The 20,205-nt window shown below is 38.0% G+C and overlaps 1 protein-coding gene across 1 annotated transcript in view; it reads right to left on the bottom strand.

Moving 5' to 3' along the window:
* Positions 1–20,205, bottom strand: part of LOC103598321 (WD repeat-containing protein 49-like) — a gene marked incomplete at its 5' end in the record, with an annotated part of 92,510 nt that overhangs the window by 55,734 nt on the left and 16,571 nt on the right. Inside the window, 4 exon segments of the mRNA XM_008582319.1 lie at positions 2,772–2,799; positions 2,802–2,919; positions 7,269–7,433; positions 19,741–19,974. Of these exon segments, the coding sequence (XP_008580541.1) occupies positions 2,772–2,799; positions 2,802–2,919; positions 7,269–7,433; positions 19,741–19,974 (545 nt within the window).

Below are 20,205 nucleotides of genomic sequence, written 5' to 3'. Positions count from 1 at the left end.
TTCAAAAAGTTCATGGAAAGATTCATATTATCTTTTAATTCTATTTTTCATGAACTTTTTCAAATATATATGTTAAATAAAATGCAAGAAGCTAGAAAGAACAAAGACAAAAGGGACATATTTTCATCCTGAGAGTTAAGAGTTATGTCATCATGGAGAACATACCTGAAAAAGTTTTGAAATAGAAATAAACATTAGCCACATGAGAACTAAGTTTGGAAAGGGATTTCTAGATAAGGGGAGAAAATAAAGGTTTGGGGTGTTAAACAGTATGGTCTGTATAGGAACACCCTGACAGCAGATTGCTACTTAATAGACTTTAGAATATACATAAGAACAGATAAAAATGAAACTAGAGAACTTCCTCTGGTCAAGGCCAGAGGAAGATTTATTTTGTAGACACTCTAAAAGGTTTTAAAGAAGGAAGTAACATAGACAGAATTCACTGTAGACAGAAATCATTGCATCTAAAGTATACAGAATCTACTTAAGTGGGGACAGATGGGCATGACTGGAGGAGAGCACAAATTAGAAGATTGTGGCATTGGTCCAAGTCGAAACAATGCTCTGAAACATACATTCTATTATAGCTCATGGGAGCAAGTTTAAGAAAACAGTGACTGATTCTGAAGTTGAGTGAAAAGCGAAAACTAAGGTGGATGTTTGGGTCTCTGGCAATTAACTGAAACTCCGAATCTGAGAAAAGAAGCAAGTTTTGGAGAGGAGAGTAAATAATGATTTCAGTTTAGAACACGTTGAATTTGGGATTGCAGTCATACAGGTCCAGCAAGCAAATGGATAAGTGAGCTTAGAGAGATAAGAGCTGATGACAGAGATTTGAGGTACCTATAAAACATTGCCTACCTTCCAAGATCAAGTTTAGGATGAATTTAGACACTGTGTGCAAAGTGCCTAATGCTACAAAGCACTATAAGTAAAATTAAATGGATGGTGTATTTAGGTACCTCACTCAATAAATGTAATTTCTATTCCATCCTGCGCTAAATCATCAAACCAATCTCTGTATTATGATAGAGCGTAAAGTTGAAGCTACAGCTTAACCTAACAGGATCTCTCTGGGTTTTAAAGAAAGCTTAATGAGCTGACTGTCAATCTTCCAGTACTTCTTCTGTAATCACTAAACTATTAAGAAGTTGGCTTAATGGTCCAACCTTCCCCAACTATAACCAAACAGTTGTCTGCCCTCTCTCTCGTCTCTTTTGAGAAATGGTTTTTGGGAGAAAAAAATCCTTCAAAATCTGTTCTAATGTAATTTTTAAATTCACCAATATAGAAGTGAAATAATATAACTGAGAAAGCATTAATTCAATTTTCAATTTCAACTAAAGAATCCAAGCCCTAACAATGTTGAGGAAGAGAGAAAAGACGGAGGAAGAAGGGAGGAGTTTTAACTTTTCCTACTCTCATTCCAGTCTTTCCAAAACTTCTTCCCTAAGAAATTGGCCATCCACCAACATAGATCAGAATATCAGACATTGCTTTAAACCACTTTTAGGTGACTCTATACATCTAATCTTTAAAAGTGTCCCTTGTAAGCAATCAGAAAAAGTTTATATTTTGATACGAAGTTCTAACTATGGATATTTAAAAAAAAGAAAATAGTATCTCCAAGTTTTGACTTAAACTTAAATTCCTTTTTGCTATTTTGAAAACTTAAATTGGAACAGCTGGATACCACACATCTATCCTGCCATGGTACTAGAGAATTAAATTTATTAATTGGCACTGTCTAATTATAGAGATCATTAGTCCATAGACTGTTGGAGTTGTTGTGAGTTAATAATGAATCATGAGTGCTCCCAGAGATGTGAAAAAGTCTTGTCCTTCAAAGGGCAGGATGATTGAATTAATTCTTAATATCAAGTAGAATAATCTGAACTATACTTTATTTCCTTGTTGTCAAACTATGCTTGAAAATGAGGCAGTGTGTGCACTATGTTTGCTAGTCTGTGCGTGCATGTTTGCACTAGAAGAAAAGTCTTTCCTATGATAGATAAAAATCCCCAAATAAATACTGCTGGTTTTCTAGGTATAAAATATGATTTAATCCTAGTTTCAAACCATTAAGATCATGATGCTATAGTAAATAATGTTGAGCAAATTACCTATTAGAGCAATATTTTGTGAACTGTTGAATTTATGGACAATATGTTTTCAAAACACATCACACTTTAATTTTCCTAGTACTTACACAATGCCATAGAAAAAAAACCCTGTTTATGATCTCTTAGTTCTCTCAAGAAAAAAGAGGAAAGAAAAGTAATTTTTCTTATAATGAAATGGAAGACAAAGTGGGCTGTGAAAGGCCCTTTTCTGCACCGATGTGAAGGAAGTGCTAACTCAGAACTCAGTGGGCTATTTCCCTCTTGTGCTGCAACTGAAAATAAGTAACAGGAGAAGGAGGAATGAGTTTCCTTTACAGACGGAGGAATGTAATTTACACATTAAGAATTTATGGACTATAACGTCTGGGAAATTTCTGGAACTCAGGAAGTGGTGTTATATCCCTATGTGGAGTGTTTAAAGAAAAAGACAGTCAAATTCCCAAAGCCAGAAGAAAGCCCTTTAACACTTCTCAAAGCCACTCAAACTATGATCTTATAATGTTTTATCCACTAAGCACTGGGTCAATTCCAACCACAGTTTCACTCACCTAGGTCACCAGCAAGTTAGTGACTCAGAATCAGTCAAAATTTCTATGTTCTTTTTTCTTTTAGATTTTGATTCAAATAAAAACATTCTCCTTTTACCTTCCTCCAGTTTTGCACGAAGCATATCATACCTCTCCCAGCCTGTAACCAATATTGTCTTCTTAAGAACCAGGATTTGTGAAATATCTACAGCTCCATCTTGCCCAATGTTTAGTGTGTGGTGACAATATCCATTGAAGTCCCATATCTTTAAGAGAAAAATTAAAACCACCTTTGAGATAGGAAAAGAGAATGTCTTGCTCAATGAGTAAAACAGCATTTTGTAGTAGGATTATTTTAAAATTTTGTGTTTACATTCTGAACAAGGGTTGATTCACCTAGGATGTAATAATTAATGAAAGTCCTCTCACAATTTGAATTTAGCCATTATACTTATTACTATATTGTAAAATATATAATCGGTCTTCATCCCCCTTTCCTGGCACACAGCTCTTAAAACCCTTGGAAACTCTAGAGTGATGAGAGTGTCTTTTGCATGCTAATGAGATGACTGGTGGCTGGGAAGCTTAGGAAGCTTCAGGAAGCGGGCTAGTCACAGAAAAAAATGAAAGCATCGCTAGAGAGTTGGGACTTTCAGGCCCACACCCCATCTCTGGGGAGGGGAGAGGGGCTCCAAAATGAGTTGCTTACCAATGGCCAATGATATAATCAATGATGCTTACGTACTGAAGCCTCCATTAAAAATCCAAAAAGGACGGGGATCAGAGAGCATCTGGATAGCTGAACACCTGGAGGTTTCTGGAGGGGGAGAGTCTAGAGAAGTCATGGAAGCTGCACACCCTTTCCCATGTGCCTTGCTTTATGCATCTCACCCATTTGTGTATTCATCTGTATCTTTTGTAATATCCTTTAAAATAAATGGGTAAACGTAAGTAAAGTGTTTACCTGAGTTCTGTGAGCTGCTCTAGCAAATTAATCAAACCTAAGGAGGAGGTTATGGGAACCCTGATTTATAGCCAGGCAGCCAGAAACAAGGTCACAGCATGTGCTTGCACCTGGCATCTGAAGTGCAGGATAGTCTTGTGAGACTGAGCCCTCAACCTGTGGGATCTGACACTATCTCCAGGCAGATAGTGTTAGAATTGAATTGGAGAACACCCAGCTGGCCACTGAAGAACACACTGCAGATTTGGTTGTGTGTGTGGGAAAATCTTTACACACGTTTTGGTGATGAGAGGTGCATGTTATGTTGAGTGTGACAGTAGGAGAAACTGTGTGTATCCTACACATGCATATCAGCCTCTACTTGTAACTCTACCAGTCTATTCTAATAACAGTTGATTCAAAGGCTATAAATTAGTGTGTGTTTTTAAGGGAGAGATGATATCAAAACATTCCTGGAAAGATTTATATTATCTTTTAATTATATTTTTCCATGAACTTTTTGAAATACCCTCACATAAAATCAAGAGAGCCATATTTTGGGGTCTTGAAATCCTAGTTTTTTCTCTGAGTGTCTCTCTAAATTTCTGCCTCCTCGTTTGTGACACAGGAACCTTACTCCTCAAGAATGCTTAAAGGATTAAACATCTGATACAGAGCCTGAAACATGGTTGTCCTGTCGTAGGCTTCCCATCTTCTGCTGATAAAATCTCCTGTTGATGTTGGGTACCAGACCCAGTCCTACAGGGGGCACAAGCAGTTCTAGTTTACTTACTCAGTGGGGTGAGGACTTAGGCCAATGGGTGTGCTTTGAGAGAGAGGATCATTAGATCACTAATGGTTAAAACTAAGGCCTACTAGAAAACATTGGTGGCACATCATGGTCAAAGGGCAGGTTGACACTATCTATCAAAATTAAAATGTATATATCTTTTGACTCAAAAATGTAACTTTTCAAAAATCATCTCACAGATACATGCATATGTAAGAAAAGACATATTTTCGAGCATATATTTTTCAGCACTGTTTACAAAAGCTAAAGATTCGAACCAACCTAATTGCTCATTAGTAAAAGACTGAACAATCAGAATATGGAATATCTATGTGGTAGCATATAAGGTAGCCATTAAAAAGTATGAGTCTGGGCCGGCCCAGTGGCGCACTGGAGAGTGTGCCGCTTGGGAGCGTAGCAACGCTCCCGCCGAGGGTTCGGATCCCATGTGGAGACCGGTTCCCGCTCACTGGCTGAGCGTGGTGCGGGCGCAACACCGAGGGTTGCGATCCCGTTGCCGGTCCCTGGTACGGGCGCGACACCGAGGGTTGCGATCCCATTACCAGTCAGTAAAAAAGAGACAAAAAGGAAAAAAAAAAGTATGAGTCATCTCCATGTTTCTAGACTCTGCTAAAACTCAACCAACTATTGGAAGCATGAGCAAGTGGTTTTATCTCTTTGGGCTTCCTCATATGCAAAATTGGGATTATAATAGAACCAACCATACAGCTGTGTGTGTGTGTGTGTGTGTGTGTGTGCATGTGTAAAGTGCTTATAACAGTGCCTGTTTCCAATAGTAAGCATGCAATAAAAATTAGCTAACATTATTATTACTGTATTTATTCATATGAATCAAAAATATCAAAGTAAGAAGAATGCAAAATGCAGAGCAGCACATCCAGTGGGCTCCCATCAAAAAACGATTGGTGCTCATAGTCTAGAAGGATGCACAAGAAACCAGTAACAGCGGTAGCCGTGGGAGAAGCTGGGAACAGGGATGCGAAAGAAACTTTCTTCAAACTGTATATCTCTTTAATATTTCAAAATTTTTATTGTATGCACGTATTATTTAAAATATTCATACATTTAAAAACAAACCCTTCAAAATCATGATAAATAGGGCAATAATTTTAAGTCTTTGATTACATAGGTACTGATTTTGGATTCTAAATTATAAATGATATTGGAAAATGTCATTCATTCTGTTTCTTCAAAGAATATGGCCAAAGCCGCTCAACTCTTATTTATGTGTTCTATGCAGAGGTTGCTAGATCTCAGAATTCTGTTGTGCTACTACAATAAAGATAAATGTACCTTCAAAAGCAGTGATTATACTACTAAATCCATATTAACTTCTAAGATACCAAGGCTCAAGTTGAGACATGAGGGGCGCACGTGCACTTTGCCCATGTCACTTTGTTTATGTCTAAACATGGCTCTTATCTAGTACACCTAAAATAATTTTCACAAATAGGTTTTGCAAAATCTGACTGTCCCTAGATCCTAGTAAGTCCCTCAGCTGGGACCATTTTAGCAACATCTACCAGTTTTGCCTTACCCTAGACTCTATAACCAGTTACTTCCCAAGATAAGGGTATATGGAACTAATCCACTTGCCTCATTGTTCAGTTGAGTGGCACATCCCAGGGCTGGTAAGTGAGATACTAGCTTGCTCCTTTTGCCTAAGCTATTGCCTAATACTCCAGTTCCACTTCTTCTTTTATCTAACCTCAACTATTGGGACTGGGGTTTTCCTAGTACCTTCACATATCTTACCAGCTCTCCCATGAAATAGTTTACTTAAATCCAAGTTCCCAATCCATATCTCATTCCATTATCCATCCCAGAAGACAAGTTCTGCCAATTTCCAGAGATACTCACTTCAACCCACCACAGAACTTCCTTTGCACTGATGGTTGCCTGCCTGGAAACCCCCTGAATACTTGTCACCAAGTCCCAGGATGTCCTAACTACCTATCCAGGTAGCTTCTTGTTACCCCACCACTGCAGCATAGCTGAATGCATCATACAGCCCACCATGGAAGGTAGTTTACTACCTTTCTGACCCTAGTTACAATGGGTTTGAGAACCATTCAAAGTTTATTCAAGAAACTGCCTTCCTTTGCCTCAAAGTGTCATAAGCCATCTCCAATCAAAGACTGTCATTACTCTCAAGGCTGAGGGGAGCAGAGCAGAGTCATTGGTGGACATGATATCAGAAAGCAAGCACCTAGCTTTGCATGAAAATGTGATCATTTTGCAAAGTAAAATACTACCTTCCTCCCAGAAGAAATGAATAATAGTTACAAAATAAGAAAACTAGAAGCATAAAATACTGTTCGTTTAGGATGGATAATAGATAAGATTATGATTGTTCTTTCTACTATTCTTCTCCTTACTTTCACATAACAAAAATGCCAATTACAAAATGTTTACTTCTAAATATTCATTTTCTGAAAAATTTGCATGTATGTCATTTTAAAAGGTTAATTTAAGTTGCCCTGATTTCTTATTTTATAAACATAGAAAAAGAAAACTAGAGACATTAGCCGAGGCACATCAAAATTATTCAAGCCTCTTATTCCCCAAAGTAGTTCACTATCCAGTACACTAAAAAAGGCTTTCTGAAATAAGTAAGCCAAGTTGTGTTTTTATTCTAAATAATTTATTCAGAAAAATTATTTATTCATTTCTCCATAGGGGTTTATTTTTCTAGAATCTTTGTTATTAGATAATTTGAGTTATTTAGCTCTTATCTTGTCTCATCTCTCTTCTTGCTTGCAAGACTAAAAAGGCAAAAACAATTTTATCTATAGCTGTGTCTCTTCATGCAATATTGTAGCCCCTCATATCTGGATAAAAAAACATTATTGTGTTCGCACCTTTACAGTTCCATCTGTGCTGCCAGTCAAAAGCCGTGTCTCATTTACATCAAGGGCCATAGTGCTGATTTCTGCATTGCCATGGCAACCAGTAAACTGTTTGATTTTCTGCCCAGTGTCTATCAGCCAGAAGGAAACAGTAGACCCCACATCAGAGCTGATAACCTGAGAGAAAATGACATTGTAGGAAAATTAAATATAGTCCCCAAATCAACTGTTTTATTTCAATAAATAGATCTAGCCTGTGCATTTGCACTATCAATATTCCCCAACAGCTGGAGATATTTTTGTAATTTTTTTTTTTTGTTAAGCTGATCACATTTCAATTTGTAGGCCAGACCAGAGGTAATGAAGTCATGATCCTCTTTATGAGAGAAGATGGGAATCTGCTTCCTTTACCCACCATTCAACTGAGTGTCTAGAGGACATCCTGAAATCTAATCCTTCTGAAAATAAACTTAAAAATTTTTCACATCTAGATAAGAAAGATGATTTTCCTAGTCATGGTGCTCTGACACTATTTACTATATGGAAAGAAACATTTTATCACATAGCAGCTTCAAATTAGCATTCAGAGAAGAAGTACTACCAGCCATTATGGGAAAAAGTTAATTTCAAAAAAATTACTAGAGCTATTGTGTTTTTTATGCCATTAGTCCCTTGCTTTCTTTTTTCTCAAGGTACTGTGTATATTTTTACAACTAAACACAATTATTGATCAGTCTCTAAAAACAAAGAACACAAGTTAAATATAAATCTGCATATAAACTTCAAGAGGAAGGCAACAAAACAAATGCCAGAAGGGATAGGATTATATATAGCAGTCCAAAAATGAGAAGTTTTAAAGTGGCAAGTAGACAGCTAATTTAAGCTCTAGATACTTTGGTGCCCTTTAAAACCATCGGGATAAAGAAAGAAAAAATAATAAGCACATAAATGTATAGATAGGAAGTTGTCTGAAGCAATATCTAGATTTTGAGAAAACTTAAAGTACTTATTTTTCTGCTTGGATACTGATTACCATTGCATAAATGTAAATTTATCAAGAATATGTTAAATTTGAATGCTTTATTTTCATAATCAATTGGGTAGATGTTTATCAAATGCATATTTAGAAGGACTGGAGAGCTGGCTGTCATGAATGTATGCATTCATTCATTCATTCTACGGACACTTAGAGAACACCCACTCTGTGCCAAGCTCCATGATGGCAGTGGCACTTCACTGATGAATTCCTGTTCGGAGGCTCTATAGTCTATACCTCTACATTAAAACCATGTGGGAAACTTAAAGAAAACACTGCATACCAAACCAGAGACTAATTTAACTGGACCAAGCAAGGGTATTTTTTAAGAGAGCTCCACAGTTTATTTAAATGTGTACCCTGAGCTAAGAACTACTGTTCTAGATGGAGAAATAGAGAAGTAACAGATTAATGCCAAACAATGCTACAAGTTTAGAGGTAACACCCTTGGGTGTTGTGGGAGTACAAAGAGGAAAACCCAAAACCCACTAACTGGGATCGGGTTGAGGGTTGGGGAGTGTAAGAGAGAAAGGGCAAATCAGGATTCACAGAGAAGGTTATAACCAATCTGGAATTGAAGATAGAAATGTGTATTTATTACGTGCTAAGCCCTTCACACTCATTATCTCATTTCATCTTTACAAAAACTCTGAAAAATAATGTTACGAGCATTGTTTTACCAATGATGAAATTGAGATTCTACTCAGCAAAGTAATGATCCCAAGCTTATATAACTAGGTTTGAATCCTGGGCTGTCTACGACAGGCATATCACAATGTCCTCCTCTATTCCAGCTTGGTATTTCAAATAATTAAGGGTTCTCTCAAAAGAGAAGGGGACTTAAAGGACATTTGAAGCAAGAGAAACAATAAGAAATTTAATGGAGCTCTAGAAGAAAGTATCTGAAGGGACATATATTGTGGGATATCAGACAAGGAAGCAAACTAGAGATGGAATTTTAGCAATCCCTAGTAAGCAATTCCAGAGGACAATAAGCAATGTATAAAGTTAATTTTACTGGAAGAGGGTCCATAGCTTTCATTGATTATCATTGAGGTCTGTGATTAACCTAAAATATTAAAAACAATGTCACTGTTCTTAATAAGGAGAAGAGTGATGTAGTGTAGTGGTTTTCGTTGGTTGGTTTGTGAAGATACCTGTAGAAACAGTGTGGAGAACAAACTAGGATTTCGGAAAGACAATTTGCAGGCTGCTATAATAGTCCAGGTAAGAGATTCTCATCTAACATTGCAGTTCTGGAGGTAGAAAGGAGAGGAGAGACTGAAAAAAAGGGACATCATTTAGCAACATTTAGGTCTCAGCAAAGAACTGATCATGAGCATGTAAACTTCTTTTAGCCCCTTTTTTTCCCCCTGAAATTACAACTCTGATGAGATATGTTTTTAATTATGTAAAACTGTACTTATGCTACACATTTTCTCTCAATGAAATCAAAAGCACCTTAAATATTTAACTACCATTGTTAAACCAAGGTGTAATTTTTAGGACAAATGACTTGCATCTTTGAAATTATGTAACCTAACATTTTAACTATCATTCCATATGGCTGACTGTTGCTATTTGATTTTGTTTGTGCAATATATACAGTGATTAAGAGCATTGAGTCTGCAGCCTTAGACATTAAGGTCAAGCACATTACTGAGCCTCTCTAAGCCTCCATTTCTTTATCTGTAAACCATAGATAATCATAGTACCTTTCTCAAACCACCATTACACAGTTTAAGTAAGCTAATGTTTGCAGAGCACTTACCCCAGTGTGTAGCATAGCCATAAAAAAAGCCATAAAAGTTAGCTAGTGTTACTATTATTCTACATAAGCTTTGTTTGCCTGCCCTCTCCTCTAGGTTCTTATCACTTTGCATATCCAAATCAATTTAAGAAAAATAATATTGTGCTTTCTTACAAGCATGAAAGTAAATAAATAGAGACAATTACAATTTTAGAAATCAGGTTTCAGGTGTACATTGAAATTTCAAATTATATCATATTTGCTTATTTCTCACAAAATTCCTTAAGAAATTCCATTATATTAATTAAAGACAAAGCCATAAAAACATATAAGTTTCTAAGCATGTGTGAAAAGTTTGATAGTGGTCTATTTTAAAAAGGTTAAATGTTGTGAAGGACTTCATTTTTTCTATTTAAAATGCATATATCCAGCCACTATTATGTGCTGAACATTTCAGTACTAGAAGATGGGCTTTCCCTAATAAAAATTTTAAAAAAGCAAAATAAAATAAAATAAGGCCATGTTGAAATAAAAGAGTTCCTTACTTGTTCAAAGGCTGGCATCACCCACAGTACAAAGCATCTAACCATCCACCCCACCACTTTTGTCTAATACAGACATTCAATCAGGAATTAGTAAGGGGAGCTTTTTGCTGTGTTGCCCTCTTTCTTCCCTGCCCACCTGGCTGAGCCCTAACACACTATTCATCAGTTTTCATCACTGTCCTCTGCTCATTTAGCAATTTCTCATGAAATCTGAATTAATAGTGACAATAGAGTATATCCAGTCTGACATCGTTTGGTGCAGTCTTCAGGAAAACCATGTGTTGCAACTGACTATGCCACAAAGAGACACCCAGTATCAAGTAGAATCTACTGTCCCGATCACAATATTGGAATACAAAAATAACAACGCAGGTGAAAAGACTTCCAAGTTTAGTGAGAGGGAAATGCATTTAATGTCGCTTGGCTGATGAAAGAAGTGGTTTGACTAACAGCACAGCGGGGATCTTATTTTCAGCAGGCTGTTTTTGTCAGTAATAAAGCACAGGAATAAATATTGGCATCACATTTATATGCTGCATTTTGATTAGAGCAAATCCCTTTAAGTGTGCAGTTCATTCCTGGTTGTCTCTCTTATCACACTAGACCTGAGCCGGGCTGAGGACGGGCCCTGACAGTCTGCAGAGCAGAAACGGCACTCGATTAATTACACTCCGGTGCAGAAGACCCTCGTGAGCAGATCGTTGTTGGGGCGGGAACTCGCTCCATTTTATGTACCTGAGTTAATAACTGTTTAGGAATATAAATATCCTTTTTGTCTCGCTCCTCTGAAGCTGTCACAGCTAATCAGACAATTCTAAGAGATGTGAGGCTGTATCCATGTCACCTAATTGTCTTTTTGCTATTCCAACAACAGCAGGCATTTTAGGTGTCTTTTATATGCGTCTCAAGTCCTAAGTCTAAGCAAGAATGGGAATAAAAAATGACAGCAGCGGATGTCGTTGGCTACCTGGGGATCGAGATATTTGCTTTAATTGCTGCTTATAATTTTATTGTTTTGAGTTGGTGCTGTTTATGGTCCCATAATGTAAAGTAGGTTACTTCCTTTATTTCCATTTTGTATCAAATCCTTAGAAGTTACATCTCAGTAAGTGGAAAGGTGAGGAAAATGCTAATATCTGAGAACAAGTAGAGGCAAAGAATTGAAATATTTGAAGGCAGCCACTCGCCATTTATAAATTTTTTTTATTAGATTTCATTTCTTCTTAGATTAATTTGTAATTTACTCTTTTAAATTCATTTCTTGAACTTATTAAACAGCTAAAATATGCAAAGCACTCGATTTAGGCACTGGGGATACAGCCGTAGAAAATTCCTGCTCTAACATTTTGTGAGGGAGACAGGGAGAGACGCAACCAGATAAGAAAAATATATATATGTACATTATATACACGAGTATAAATATATATAATGTTTGGTGGTAATAAGAGCTATAGAGAAAAATATAGCTGAGGAAGCAGAAAATATTGGGGGGCTCTAGAAAGATCTCACTGAGGGATCATTTGAGGAAAGATGTGACTGAGATGCAGGAGTGAGCCACACAGACAACTACATGGAAAGGTTTCCAGGCAAAAGAAACAGCAAGGCAGAAAACCTGAGGCAGAGTGTCCTTAACATGTTGGAGGAGAGGCAAAGAGCCTAGCAAGGCTCAGACAGTGTGGGGGGTGGGGGAGACACAGCTGTGACTGCCTGTGGTCAGGGTGCACCATTCAGAACACTCCAGAAAGTACCAGGCCCCCACAAGAACAAGGGGGCAAAAGAGAAAAATATAAATCCCCACCTTCTGGCTAATATGCATTTACCTTTTACCCCTGCTTTGTTCTGTGTATCTTTATATACAATATCCTTTGCCCTTTATAAACATTCTACAAGGGAGGTATTACAATTTCTATTTTATAGATAGGTAAACTGAAGCTTAGAGGAATTAAATAATTTGTTCGATGTAAAGTACTAGGAACTCTATCTGACTCCAAAACCTTACCACCACTCTTGGTGTGGATTGGATGTCCCCCCAAAACTCATTGAAACTTGATCCTCATTGTAACAGTGTTAAGAGGGTAGGAAATCAGACTGTGGCAGTGTTAAAAGGTGAGGCCTTTAAGAAGTGATTGGATCTGATGACTATGTCCTTGTGAATGATTAATCCATTAATGGAGTAATGGGTTGATGGTTTAATGGGTTGTCATGGGTGTGGACTGTTATCTTTATAAGGAGAGCACGTTGGAGAGCTATGGCTATCTTCACCATGCGATTGCCTACATCACCATAGGATCCTCTAGAGAGTTCCCACCCAGAAGAAGACCCTCACCAGACTTGCCCACTGTGAAATAAGAGGTACTCAGTTTCCCTGAGTTTCAGGCCACTCCCCTGAGTCTCAAACCACTCCCAAGTTCTCAGTCCCCTCCTCTGGGCCCTGAGTTATTGTTGCTTGTTGCACCTATTTTCAGCACCAACATGGGGAGATTAAGACTGCAGGGAGCAAATTTGATCAATATCAGTGGTTGAGCATGCTCAGTGAAAAGGAGTTTATCTTTCAGTGTCCTTCCACTGGAGGTGCTAAAGAGCACTCAGTATACTTTAAGTATACTCAGCTCAGCATATATGCTGGAATTTGACTATTGCACATGCTCCAAAAAAAAACAGAGTATGCGTGGGCTAGAGTTACATAAGATTTACATAACCAGGAACCACCACCTTAGTTAAAATTTGCATAAATAGCATGAATGTGTACAGATAGTCAACTATAAATGTCAGAAGCCAGGACAAAGTGAGGCTGTTGCTAACTCTCAAGCCAGCTGCACTTTGCCTGTGAAGAGTATATTCCTCACCCTTTCTATTGAATTTGCTTTCACTTTCTACTCTGACTCTGCCCTTGAATTCTTTCCTGTGGTGGAGTCAAGAATCTGGTCCTGGTAGGGGATAGGGTTGAAAGGTCAGTGACCTGAGCTCCCCAGACCCTCTCCTCTAGTAACAACTGGACTGTGGACTTTCCAGCCTCGAAAATGGTAAGAAATGAATTTTATTTCTTTATAAATTACCTAGTTTCAGGTATTTGGTTATAAGCAACAGAAAAAGGACTCATTCTAAAAAAAAGATTCTAAGAAAAACTTACTTCTAAAAATAGTTGATACTGTGGTGATAAAAAAGCCTGAGGAAAGAGTCCTCTCCTACTCTGCTGATTGATTTAGTGGAGCTTTCACAGGGAGAATTTCATGGTGTCTATCGAGATTACAAATATAAAAACTCTCTACACCAATTTCAGCTCTCAGAATTTATTCCGCAGATATTTTCTCACTAGTACTAAAACTTGTGTGTGCAAAGTTAAAAACTGCTGTATTCTTTGCAATAGAAAATACTAGAATCAACCTAATGCCCATAAAAACTGGTTAAATAGAGTTTGGAACACCCACACAATGGAATACTATGCAACTGTAAAAAGAACAAGGATACTCTTTAGGTAATGAGATACAGTGTTCTTTAGGTTGTATTGTTTGATGTAAAAGAAATGTACAGAGCAGTGTGTCTGTACATATCATATACCACCATCTTTATAAAAAGCACTTAATACATATTCTTAAATATTAAATATTATTAAATATTTTATATCTATTTACAGGAATACCTATAAGATGATATATATATTCACTTGTATAAGAATAGAATAGCCCTTACAGGATGCTCATGAAACACATAAAACTGGTTGCCTCCAGGGAAGGAAACTAAGCATGTGGAGATGGGGATAAGAGGAAATTTACACTATATACCCTTCTGTCCTTTTGAATTTTGTAACATATAAATGTGTTATTCCTCCAAAACTAATCACATTTAATAAAACAACATGCATGTGTGTATGTTTTAGTGGAATCTATAAGACAAGGGCAATTCCCATATCTCCATCATGTGAGCATAGCTCACAGCCTCAGGATCGGCATGCAAACACTTACAGCTTTAAGCTGGCCAATGACAAAAAGCTGTATTAACAGAAAGGAGGTCACCAGAGCCCAGCAACAAGGCAGGAAGGGAGAAGATTTTCATTAGTGTTCATCCAGTTCTGTTCAAAAGAGAAACTCATCGATTTTTCCCTAAATACAAGCACTGAAAAAGTATACTTGTCTCGTAAGGTGGGGATAAATTTCCCTCAAGCCTGTCCTCTTGCCTTTCCTCAGATTTTATCATTACCATGGGAACTAGTGTTCAAAAGAGAAACTCATCGATTTTTCCCTAAATACAAGCACTGAAAAAGTATACTTGTCTTGTAAGGTGGGGATAAATTTCCCTCAAGCCTGTCCTCTTGCCTTTCCTCAGATTTTATCATTACCATGGGAACTAGCAATTGAATGGTTTGGATTCTCAAATGCCTCAATTCCCAAAACATGGTGTGCAGAAAAGAGGACAGGTGATACACTGTCACGAGAAAATTATACCCCAGCCACCATTTTTGATGAATGATTTGGCAGTAGGTTTCCTATGATAATGTGAAAATCAGTCCTCAAGAAACAGCACCACTCTGGATAAAGTGAAGAAGGTTCAGTCTTCGAATTTGTAAAACCAACATCCTGTGATAGATTTTGGCAACCCCGTCAAGGATCTCACGAGTCCTGCTAGAAGAAGACAGATGGCCACTGTCTGACATGTCTCTTTAGGTAATCATGTCCATGATTAATATGTTTACCCTTGGAGGTTGGATCAAATGATTAAATTCTGGGAGGCAATCTGTGTATCAAATGTTCTAATATGAATATCCTTTAAACTAGAAATTCATTCCTAAGAATTTATACTAAAGAAATAAAGTCATGAGTGTGAATATACTTATGTACAAAAAAAAAATTCGTAAGAGTAACATCTCCATCAAGGGAAATGGTTCCGTAAATTATGGTACAATGGGATACTGCACTGGCTTTTAAAAATTAGGAAGTAGAATGTTTAGGTGCAAAGAAATATATTCCACTATATTATTGGATTAAAAAGTAGGCTACAGAACTATATTTATGAAAAATACCCTATGCACACGGAGATGTTTAGAACATGTTGGTGTTATTTCAGCAATATTTAGTTCCTTGTTTGGGCGTTGTCTTAATTTCTTACAATAAGCATGTAATGTTTTACAAAAAAGTTATTTCAGTGATAAAAAGAGTAAATATCATTTAGTCTGTCAAAATTTGATGACACCTAAATGTCCAGCTTGACTATAAATGTGTCCAAAATACAAAAAAAAAGAAAAACCTGAAACATTGTCTGTTTTACAAAAACACAGAAACTTATGTCATTAGGATGAGGACCACAGTGTTAACAGAAATTTTATCTATTCCAGTTTATATGATATCTAGAAATACATTTTTTAAAGTTTCCTAACATGCATGGGCTTTTAAGAAAAGCTTCATTTAAGAACTCAGTACAAAGTTTGAATTCATTAGAACTGCCTCCAGGATATTGAAGTACTTTAACTCTTTCAAAATTGTACATTCCAAGGACTCCCTCATCCAGTTCCAACTTGTTCTGCTGCTAGCTGTGAGGGCAAGCTTAGCCTGGTGAAATAAAGTGTGTGGTTCCCTTAAAAAGGCTTTGTGTAGCTTAAGACCCCTTTCTTAGATCAGGATGCGAGGGTACCAAAAGGCATGAACATATAGAAAAGTCACAGAAATGTGCCAAGCTGCTTTTACATAGAGATTATATTAGTCCCCACTGAAGTTCAAATACAATGAAATAATACTGAAGGGAAGGCAACATGCTGAAATGAGAACAACACAGGTAACGTTTTCATTAAATTCAGACAAAGGGAAAATCTTCAAGAAAGACACCAAACCAGGTAACCAAAGAGCAAGAGCCAGGGGCTAAGAAAGCATGGGTTCCTGATGAACCTGGAATGAGAAATGGCAATAGTTGACCAAATCTTGCAGTTGAGCATCGATTTTGTGCTCAGAACAGTGTTGAGAGCTGTGGGAAAGTACAAAAGTAGAAGACAGGAATCTTTCCCTAATACCAAAATCACAGGGAGAGGGAACAATAAGAGTCCAGTTAAGTGTTTAGGAAAACAACTCAAAAAGGCGAGAGGTAAGCGTGGCTGGAGATGTTCCTGGAGACTTCAGGGAACTGAGAAGACCAAAGCTGACACTTGCGCCTGGATGTGTACGAGAAGCAACTGCAGTGACTGAAAGAGGAGGAAGTTTCTCACCTCCTGAGGGGGAGCAGAGCTAGGGACAAACTGCAATTCAGGGTTCCCCACTCTCCTTTCTAATTTTTCCTAACATTTGTTATCACATGACACATGGTTAAAATTAAGTAATCCCCAAAATAAGGAAAAGAGGTGTCATAAAGCAGCAACATTCACCCTAAGAGGTAAGGGGCAGTTGGAGGAGGCTTTCCAGCACTGCAGCGTGGGAGGCAGGAAGGAGACTTCCAGGAAGCCGGCCCTGGCAAGGCAATGCCAGACAGGCACTTACCAGTGGCATTACTGTTCCTGCGCCCCCGCAGACACACACGTTGTTAAAAGCCTGTAGAGTGAAGCTCAGACAGGTTAAGTAGTCTGCCCAGCGTTTGAACCTTCGCCTGTCTAAGCCAGGAGCTCTCAAAACTTTTAGACTTGGAATCCCTTTATACTCTTAAAAATTATTGAAGAATCCAAACAGCTTTTATTTATGAGGGATACACACATATACACACACAATATATATATATATATATATACACACGAATATATATGTATACATATACATGTATATATATTTTTACCATATTAGAAATTTCACCTGGGAAATTGTTAAAACACAGCACAGGAGCACACATTCCCTTAGCAATCAGAACAATGATGTCATCACACATCATGTGGCCTCTAAAAAACCCCACTGTATACTCATGAGAGAATGAGAGTTAAGAACACAAACAACAAATTAATATTATGATAAAAATAGTTTTGACTTCTCGGATTCCCTAAGAAGATCAGAGTTGCCCAGGGGTCCAAGATCGCACTGTGGGAATTGTTTTATCCTCAAGTCTGTACTTCATTATTCCAAGGCCAGCCCGTGGTACAATCAGTGGACGACCTTCACAATCTGGCTCTGAGCTTCTTTTACTGCCTCAACTCCAGCAACCTTAGCTAAGTACTCCCTAACTAGCCACACCAAAATAAACCCTCTCCCCGTAAACGCACCGTGAGCACAGGTGCTCATGCTGTATCTTCTGCCAGGAACGACGTCCTTCTCCTTCTAGAGATTTCCACTGTAGCTCTGAGGGTTCTGCTGAAATGTCACCTACCCCACTCCCAGGCAGAACTGATCACTTTTCATAGAACACTCTTGCTTTTACCTCTATCTCATTTTAGCACACTCCATTGTTTACTCGGGGATTAGTATTGTGTCTGTTTCCCCTTCTTTCTTTCCACAATTTTATAATGAGCCCCTGCTCAGCAATGGTCACTGCAGCTAGCACCCAGACCTGCCCTTAAAGAGCTGAGTCTCCCTGATCTACTGAGGGGAAGAAACTATCGTTTATTAATCTTTAATTCTTCATTCCTGGTATCCGGTACTTATTCAAAACTGTTTTATTTGCTTTGCCTAATTGCTCTAAAATGATGTTATCACTGGCTAATGAGACCGAGTGTAATATTATTTTCTTTGTACTTTTCTGCAGTAAATTTTATAATTATAAATGTAATACAATGTTAAAGTGTTTCTCTATAGCTTAGCATCTAATAGGAAACTGATGTGTGTGACATACACAGACCTATGTGCTTTACATACATATTGATGCTTTTTAATTATTTAAACTATTAAGAGTAACAGGCAGAGGTGTGACTGTTTGACTCAATTGTACAGTGATACTTCCTACATCATATGTGCATATTCTATTGGCGCCTGTAACTTGTACATATTTGTGTTACCTAGGCTTTATCTTCCTGTCCCAGATGGAAGACTCCAGATCTTCTTTGTGTCCCATTTCCTGAATTCCTCATGGAATATTGCCTGTCTTATGGCCACGCATAAGCCTAGCTTTTTAACTTTGCAGATCTCAATTAGCAGAATGTTCTCTTGGAAACAAATACATCTCTCAGTGGCCACCAGGGAGCCAAATTAACTGGTTGCCTTCATAAAGTTCAGTAAAACATTTATGGAGGAATGTTTCCCCGCAGATGGAATTAAAAATGGATTGTTTTGTAAAGGATTTTATCTCCTAGAATAACGAGGAAACAGAGTGTTTGAAGTGGTGACATGACACACTACTCATTACTAACAAAAGGCTTTCCACCCCTTGCACAAAATCTGAACTCTTCACAAATGCAGAAGCTTTTACAAAAGAGAAAAGAAAGAATGGGCTGGAGTTATTGTTTAATTGGCCGCAAGCTGCAGACTTGCTTTCTGCTCAGCTCCTGCTGTGCTCTTACCATCAGGCCTGAGGTGATCATTGCAAGACTAACCTCCGACGCTGCTCTGTCCCTCCGTGATACCCCCGGGCTGCCCCACACCCAGCTCTTACAGCTTCCTGGCGTGCCCTCCCTGTCCTCTAAGAAGGGCTGCGGTCTGAGCAGCATCTCTGCTTCAGGGGAGCTGTACTTCTTCATTGAGATGCAGGTAGCAGTCCCATCAGCAAAGGCTGCTAGCGTCATTAATGTGGTGGGGAGACAAACAACACTGGCACTGCATACCAAGTGGCATCACATTTAACTGAATCATTTTATTATGAATACATTCCGGGCTGCCACTGTGAGCCACTGGTGTAAAATATGCTGGCAAAATGTATCTCTGCTCATTATGTTTCATGCATATTTCAGAACTTTCTACAGGGATACAGGAGGATGGTGTTCATAAAAGGGGATTTTACAACCAAGTTCACTCACATTTGGCTCAAGACCCAAAACTATGGGTAACAAATATAAGTTCAATTGCATTACATGTAGTGTTTGTTTCATCTGGAATGTTGTACTTTCTTATAACTCTATCAGTAGTCACTGGCTGCAAATGAAAATCGCTCTTCAAATCCACCTAAACATTACTGTGGAACAGTACATAGCTATTAAATCATTTATTCTTTATGTTTGTTTTTTCTAGATTTACCTCCAGTTTTGCCTTAGATTGAATTAAGAAAATAAGCCTCTGGACTTGGGGATTTTTAAGAGAGTGACAGAAAAGGAAGCATCATTACCTGCTTCAGGACCGAATTGTACAGAACACAGGTGACTGCTTTCTCGTGGCTTTTCACACTCTTGCTAGCTTCACTTTTCATCGCCAGCAGTGCCAGCTGGTTATTAAATTAGATAAAAAGTCGTCCGTGGGCTTCATCAAAGTGGAAGAGGCATCTGAAGTCCTGACTTTTGGGGAAAGAACAAGCTATCCTCTGGATGGACAGCTGGTGTCGAATATCCCAGAGTCTCAAAACCTGGAAGAAAAGTGATGTCACTCATAAATCAAAGATAATTCTCGCATCTGAAGTCCTGACTTTTGGGGAAAGAACAAGCTATCCTCTGGATGGACAGCTGGTGTCAAATATCCCAGAGTCTCAAAACCTGGAAGAAAAGTGATGTCACTCATAAATCAAAGATAATTCTAATTTTTTAGCCAATTTTTTCTATCTCACCTTGACCCCAGGCAGACAGTTGTTTCCTCTACA

The sequence above is a fragment of the Galeopterus variegatus genome, unplaced genomic scaffold (genome assembly GCF_000696425.1).
Source record: "Galeopterus variegatus unplaced genomic scaffold, G_variegatus-3.0.2 Scaffold2566, whole genome shotgun sequence".
NCBI classification, from domain to species: Eukaryota; Metazoa; Chordata; class Mammalia; order Dermoptera; family Cynocephalidae; genus Galeopterus; species Galeopterus variegatus.
Note: the sequence above shows the minus strand (reverse complement) of the source record. Positions and strands in the feature narration are given on the sequence as shown.